Here is a 7,877-nt window from a genome sequence, read left to right as displayed (position 1 = left end):
TTGATGTTTCCTTATTTTCGAACAAAGGGTTCCTCTTTCGCGGTAACGGTTTTAAAAAAAAAATAGTGTACATACAGAACTAAATTGAATCCAACTTTATTTATAAAGCACTTTAAAAACAACAGCTGAAACAAAGGCATAAGAAGGGATAGAGCTTTAATGAACTGAATATTCATTATATACACGTCGGTGGAATTAAATGTCTTTGTATTTTTTAACGAAATGTTAAACGAGTCAAGAAATGTAAAAGACGAGGAAAAAAATAATGACGAGGAAAAAGTAATAGCGAGGCTTTTTTTATACTAAATGTTTCATATGTGTTTGTTAGAATTTACTTTTTATTTATTATTAATATTTTTTTTATTAAAGGTGGAAATAAAAATGCTGTAAATTTGTAAAGCCCCGGACCGAACGTTTATTGGTTTATATACGAGAACAGATGGTTAGAAGATAGAAGAGGGGGGAAACGCTTTGCTTCTTGTGAACTTCACACATTTATTGTTAATAAAAAATGTACATTACACACACATGGAGGAAAAATAAAGAAACGCTCCAGTGAGGAAATGAAATCAGATTTTAACAGAGAAGCTGCCGCCGCTGCTGCTGTTGCTGCCGCTACTGCTGCTGCCGCCGCTGCTGCGGTCAGAGGCGTCGCTACAATGTGAGGAGACAAACAAAGAGCCGCGAGCCACGTGCGCTGCAGCTGCTGCTGTTGCTGCGCGCGCCCACGCACGCACGCGCGCAGCCAGACAAACACAGCTGAGGCGCAGTGAGGAGCAGCGGCCGCCAGGAGGCAGTGTGACCCGTGCAAAACCACGCCGAGGACTGAAAGAGAGCCTCAGTGACCGAGTGAGTGGGCCACTTCCATTTGATTCAATACATGTAATTGATCTAACCACAGAATAACTTAAAAAATACAAAAAGAACATTAGATAACAGTTTCAAAAATGTAAAAAAGGAAAAGTGAATGTAGCACAGTTCTATAATCAAACGCATATCTCAGCCACTCTTTGTTTTCTCAACATTTTCCTACAGAGGGAGCAGAAACTGAAGAGGTTGGAGGTCACTTTTTCCAGGTAACCTACTTATTTTCTTATTTTTCATATACATATATCTTTTCTTGTTATTGTCCTTTACTGAATTCAGAAGCTGCTGATTTACAAAGAAAGAAAGTGATAGAAAACACAGATGAGTCTGTGACGAGTGGGAGAAGCAGTAAACCCTTTGTACATTTCTCGGATCAGAATTTAAAATCCTCATTTTAATTACACACATAAAAAAAACCTCAGTGTTTTGAGATCATTAAAAGCATTCTGTCACAACTGTCTCCTCTTTCATACATCGTACATTGAATATGTTCTATTGATCAACATAGGTGGTTTTCTGTTAAATGGAAAAAAAAAAGGGTCTAGGTATTAACATTGTGTAAAATGGGTGAACCGGTTGTCTAAATTAATTATCACAAAGCATTTTTTCTGTACATATATGAGACTTTTTTGTCTTCTGTTATTTTTGTTAATTCAACGATGCACACTCACTGCGACACTTCATATCACATTGTATGTCGTTTATTTCTGACCAACAACCAGGCCGTTGTTTGAGAAGACCAACAGAATTAGTCTCTCACACGAGTCACTGATATATGTCAAACAGAAAAAGTGCGAAATGTTAAAATGGTACGAGACTGAAGAGATGAGTCGGAATATGATGGCGTGGGGGGAGTCATAAAAGATCAAGAAAACATCAGAAACACTCACTTGGCGTCCGGGGATGACACCGACGACGTGGCTAAATATTTCAAATGTCACATTCACAAACAGTAACTCAGTGATTCTTTCTACTGGCAAAATGTTGACTTTTGTTAGACATAAACTAAGGTTGTCAAGGTTATTTTTTTTATTAGTTTCCAGAAATGCACGCTCTGTCACTAAAGCTGACCTTTGACCTCTCTGCACGAGATGAATTGTCACACTGCTTGTGAAAGTGCCATTATGTAGAGCATCATTAGAGTCGAAGTGGAGAATATGGCATTAAAAAGAGAGAGGCTTTGTTTCTGCTGTGCTCTTCTCTCGGTTCGATCAGCATGTTTCATTCAGACCTGGCACGTAGTTCTCCAGTCTCTCCAACAACACCTCTGAGTAGCCGGGGGAATAGTACCTGCAGCAACAAAAAAACTCAACACTCACGTACACTTTAAAGACCTTATAACTTTAACAATTATCTCTTGGTTATAGTCCAGAATTTGCTTTATGACGCCATTCTTCAAGAAAATGTATTTGACCCAATTATTTCTATCTAGTTTAACCCAGTGACTTGGATGTACCTAATAATAACAGTGTCTGTGTGTGTTTATATGTAAATAGTAATAATAATAATAAACTAAACAGCTCAAAGTGCTTCACAGTAACAGGAAAATAAAATAAAAAAGCAAATACACAACACAGGGTGGAATGAAAAGGAAAAAGTCTAAAGTCAAAAAGTAAAAACCCTGTTTTAACTTTGAAATAAAACAAAAGATGCAAGTCTTTTTAGAAAAAATATCTAGTGAGCACGCTTCCTTGATATGTAAGGGTAGTGTGTTCCAAAGTTTAAAGTCCAAAGATGAAATGGGGACGCGGCCTTTGTTACTATGCATAAAAAGCTAGCTAGTTGAAGGCTAGTGTAAAAAAGATACGCTTTAAGTCTTTTAGTGGATTAGTGGTTTCTGAAAGTACACTATACTAAATCTATGTGCAAATACTTTAGTACCAGTCCCCAATTCCTGGTTTACTTAATTAAAATGACGTATTTCATACACAGCCTGTGCTGCTTCTTCTAATTAGCTGATATCGTTGTAACTGTCACGTTTTCCTGCTTTATTCTGGTTTTTTTGCTACCCTTGTAGTGAAAGAGTATATTTGTCTTGTTCCATAATCCTGTGCATATTTACATGCTGATGAGTGAGTTGTAGCAGAGATGAGAAACAAAGTGAGTTCTGAAATGACTGATGTGATGAGTCAATCCTGGATTACTGTTAACATCTCTCTCTCACACACACACACAGATTGTGTTCAGGTGTGTGTGTGTGTGTGTGTGTGTGTGTGTGTACCTGACTATCTCTACAGGGAAACAGTTGTTGATTGCGTTGATGTACTCCTGCAGCTGAGAACCAGGCTCGGCCCTGATCTCTTGCACTTTGGCCAGACCTCCACTGGTCACAAAAGAACGCCGGGCCTTACTGTCGTTAGGCAGCACCTTTTGAAGGAAGAGAGGGAGGGAGAGAGGGAGGGAGGGAGGGAGGACAGAATCACCACATAAATGAAGAAAACTTGTCTGTTATCTGACATTCAAAATGCACATTTTCTGCTGCAGGTTGGTGCCGCGCAGACACGGACTCTCTGACCTTGCTGAACTGGCCCACGACGTGTTTGAGGATGTTGCTCGGGGCGTCGTAGAGGAGCGGCTGCAGAGTGGGCAGGTCAGTGCACTTGTGCAGAATGCTCTTCAGGGCCTTCTTACTCTGGAAACATAATCATAATTCACAACATCGCTCTACCTCTTGTGTTGGCTTGAGCACACTAAAAAAAAGGATGTTCTGAAACACGCGATCATTTGGGCTGCCGTAGAAGCAGAGCGACACAAAATGGCGGCCTTTGCGAAGCAAGGCCCTTGCCTAAAGCACACGCAAAGATTCTAAGGCAAAAAAAACCAAATTATTTTTATTTTAACATGATTATACACCTTTAAAAAAGGGAAGTAGTCAGTCTTTGCTACATTTGCCTTAATTAACTAATATATTGATGTGTAATTATTGCTGCTTTGTGCTTTGACAGTATTTACTGTGGTTATTGTACTCGTCTGACTGCATATATTGCTGTTAACGGACCCTGTGTTATAAAAAAACAAAAACAAACTTAAACAGCGAGTGCATCTCAGATGACAACATTTTCGCAAGCGCACTTTGCATTACTGCAATTAGGCCACGGTTTGTGCAAAACTCCAGTGGTTTCTGAAAAGCTGAGAAGTTGCGTGTCAAAAGCCAACGTGAAGTTATTACGGTAATTTGACTTGCGCTGTTGCAGGAAGCCGGCGAATGGGCAGATTCGCTTTGTCACCAGAGAGGAAAAAAGCCTGTACATACTGTAGTTTCTGGTTTTTGGCCTGTTTTTGGACATTGAGACAAAGACTCAAAAGAAAAAGATTGCCAAACTGTTCAGAACAACATTTCAAATTGAACATGCAGAATTTGATGTTATAACTACAGTGTTTTTACTCCATTTTAAATATTTAATATGCCATTTTAACATGCAGTCAATTGTAAATAACTTCTGGACGTTGGAAATAATTGTGGCAAAAATGGGCAACAACACTTAGTTCCAGGACATTTTCTGGCCCTTTTACGGTTAATATAAGTCCAGATGGACGTTTTGAGGCTTCGGTGTAAAATTATTGTTTTGAATTTCTTTCACTAGACTTCTGTAAATATTACATACAGGAGCTTTAAAGAAACAGTTTGACTCTGAATTTGGTTTGTAGCACATTTCTGTCGTTGAGATTATGTGTAATTGTGCCTCTACTGTAGCACATTTCCAGGTGAACACTTCTGAGAGCTGTTACTTTGATCTGCAGGTCCTCTGAGCTGGTGGCGTCCACGTAGAGCTGCAGGAGTTTGGGCAGCAGGCCGGCTGCGGCCACGGCCTTGGCGTGCTCCGGCGTGTGCTGCCCGATCTGACCCACGGACCAGACCGCGGCCGCCTTCATGTGATGCTCGGACTCCTCGGAGAGACACAGGGCCAGCTGCGGCACCCCCTGCAGGGCAAGAGGACAGGACACAACAGCACTGCAGTTAGACAGTTGTGCATGACCTACATACTGGACCTGGAGGAATGCCTGTGGGGTTTAGTGGTGACTCTGGCTGGAGGTCACACGAAGAGGGAGGTTAAGCCACACACACACACACACACACACACACCCTGGAGAGAATGACGGCCATGGCGAGGCTCTCGCTTTGAGCTGCCACATATCCCAGCATCATGATCCCCGGCAGCCGCAGGTTTCCATGGCAATCGCCCAGATAGTCTATCACTGATGCCATACCGCCACAGTTGACAATCACCAGGGAGAGCTGGAAACACACAAACACATTTCATTTTACACAATGTTAATCTCCAACTGTTTGTGGTTGTGTGTGTGTGTGCGTGTGCGTGTGCGTGCGTCACCTCTGGCGAGTGTTTCACCACCTCCCTCATCAGAGTGGTGACGTTCTTCCTCACGTACTCGTCTGGGTCTTTGAGGCAGGCCACGGCTGCGGGGAAGATCTCGGCCTCGATCACCATCTCCGCCAGGATGACCGAGTGCTTACTGATCTGGCTGAGGGCCGAGAAGACCTGCCGCTGCAGAGAGGAGACGAGAGAAAAAAAAAAAACACTGAAATTGAGTGTTTCCGTGTTGGAAGCCGGCGCGTCTGCGTGTGTTTTTCGTCTCGTACGACACACACACTGAAGCTGCACGAGAGTGGTGAGTGTCTATTTCACACACATGCACTCAAACCAAGGGCCGAACGAATTTATTTTTATTCAGTTCCAATTCATGTGTAATTGTTGAGAATGTGTACAACTCTTTACTCAATTGTTTACGCAAACATTATTTTGTTAGCCCCTTCCATTTTTAATTAATACATTTTAATGAATACATTTAGGAAATAGTATTATATGTAAATCATGGTCTCTTTAAAACACTTAAGTGAATTAAATAAAGCTGTCAGTTTTTGGATAGACGTGGTGGTATTTGATGAATCCAAAAGTATTTTTTATTTTAAAAAGATAATAAAATCAACATTGGGGTGTATGGGGTGCAATATTTAATGTCGTAATGGCTTCACATTGAATAGTTATTTAGTTATGTTGTATTTGTTGTTATGGTTATTGAGCTCAAAGACGTTTTCATTATTTGATATTGTTTTAGTTTTTGGATAGATTAAAGTAGTAGTTTTGGTATTGGTTTGTAGTTAGAAGTGTGGGTCACTGTTTTGTTGTATAGACCTTTTGTTTAAAAAAGCTAACAAAGAAAACCACCTAAATAAAATGTTATATAAAAAAGGATTCCTGTTATGTGATCATTTAGAAAAAACAATAATAATTTAAAATATGTATTTAAGTATTTTTATTAAAAAAAACAACAAAAAAAAGTCGTGTTTAAATGTACAGGGAACAAAAAGTAATAGAAATAGTTTTCAGTTCATCCTAAATTAAAGGCTGCACGGGTGCAAAAGTAATGAGTTGTAAAATGTTACACACTGATCCGCACACTATCTTCATATCCAGTAATCATGTTTTGTGATTTAATTGCTATTTTCATGTTATAAAGTGTCATAAAACAGTTCCTTCCGTTGTGAAATGAGTGAAGCTGAGGTTTAGTCTTTGTTTTTTTTACCTTGAGTTTTGCGTCCGGGTTGAGGATCATCTGCGCCAGGTGCGCCACAGCGCCAGTGTCCACCACTGTGTGCGCCAGTTCGGGCGTGTGTTTGCTGATGTCGCTGAGTGTGGACGCCGCGACGCGTTTGAGCGCCAACTCGGGCTCCCGCAGACACATGACCAGCAGCGGGACCGCGCCCGCGTCCACGACGGACTGCGACAACACTGCAAGAGGAGCGCAAACATGAAAATGCCCATGCGTGGAGGAAGGGAGAAAAACAAACCAAATGAAAACCAAACATGTCAGCTGCGCGTTCTCCTTACGCGCATTGTGACGAGCGATGAAGCCCAGAGCCCAGACTGCCGCCTCCTTGACTCCGGAGTCAAACTCCTCCAGGCACAGGACGAGAGCGTCCACGCCGCCACAGGACACCACAGCGTCGGCGAGTTCAGCTGAGTGTTTGGCCACAGCACGCAACACAAACGCTGCTGCTTTCTTATAAAATCTCTGCACACACAGAGAGAGAGAGAGAGGGAGAGAAGGGAGAGAGACAGACAGACGTGCGCTTATTAGGGATTACAAAAGCCTGGGTCGGGACCCAGAGGTGGGTCATGGGAGGTTTCTTGGGGGTCCTCAAATGAAATGACGTGCAGAAAATGATTATTGTTAGTAATTATTTTCTCCAAGAAAATGTAATTGGGCCAAAAAAAATAAAATAGTGTGTATGTGTGTTACCATATAACAATGTTTAGGATAGTAAGAAATTATGGATTTGTTAGGATTTTACATACATGTTGTCCATGTTGGATTATTTGATGTGATATAATTAAGAGGAAAACAAACCATAAATGCACAGTTAAAGAAAGAAGGAAAAACAGAGAAGGAAGGAAGGATGTGGCAGTACAGTATACTTACTATAAATAAATCATGTAAATGTAAAGTGCAAGAGGATGGAAGTTGAAACATGTATCATTGTTGCTGTCTCCTTATCACAACATGTTCTTTTTTCAGAGTTGATTTTTATTGTTCTACAACCATGAGGAAAAAGAAAACTGCAATTACATTTGTTTTATAAGAGAGTATAATTACTGTATGGGTTAGTGTGGCCTTTACTTATACTAGAACAATAGCACAACCTTGGTTTGAAGTCATCATAGTTTGCTTCCAAAAATTATAATATTCTTTGACCAGGACAATTGACCGTTTTGCTAATAGACATTTACTTTGTGCAGTGATTTTCCAGAGCCATAGCCTAACAATCCATGTTTCGATTGATGTCTTTAGAATGCCAAATCTGTATTTCTTCACTTTTGCAGTGGAGTAGAATTTTGCAGCAAACACGGACTTGTTAAACTCAGGTGTTCAGTCTGTAATGTCGGGCCAAATGTAATCCAGGAAAAAAAACGTCGAACAAGTAGATACTACTTACTATACTGCAATTCTCTGTTATTGGCTGTGGGTGAAATTTCAAACTGAATGTATTA

General features: G+C 40.7%; 1 protein-coding gene across 1 annotated transcript in view; it reads right to left on the bottom strand.

Moving 5' to 3' along the window:
* Positions 1-444: 444 nt before the first annotated feature.
* The window catches only part of spag6 (sperm associated antigen 6), a 9,338-nt gene continuing 1,905 nt past the window's right edge, over positions 445-7,877 (bottom strand). Inside the window, exons 5-12 of the mRNA XM_058628696.1 lie at positions 6,717-6,900; positions 6,412-6,617; positions 5,199-5,372; positions 4,952-5,104; positions 4,597-4,788; positions 3,383-3,499; positions 3,089-3,234; positions 445-2,157 (exon numbers count right to left, since the gene is read on the bottom strand). Coding sequence (XP_058484679.1) covers positions 2,079-2,157; positions 3,089-3,234; positions 3,383-3,499; positions 4,597-4,788; positions 4,952-5,104; positions 5,199-5,372; positions 6,412-6,617; positions 6,717-6,900 — 1,251 coding nt within the window. The 3' untranslated portion in view covers positions 445-2,078. The remainder of the gene's footprint in view (positions 2,158-3,088; positions 3,235-3,382; positions 3,500-4,596; positions 4,789-4,951; positions 5,105-5,198; positions 5,373-6,411; positions 6,618-6,716; positions 6,901-7,877) is intronic.

Source organism: Solea solea, chromosome 1 (genome assembly GCF_958295425.1).
Source record: "Solea solea chromosome 1, fSolSol10.1, whole genome shotgun sequence".
NCBI classification, from domain to species: Eukaryota; Metazoa; Chordata; class Actinopteri; order Pleuronectiformes; family Soleidae; genus Solea; species Solea solea.
Note: the sequence above shows the minus strand (reverse complement) of the source record. Positions and strands in the feature narration are given on the sequence as shown.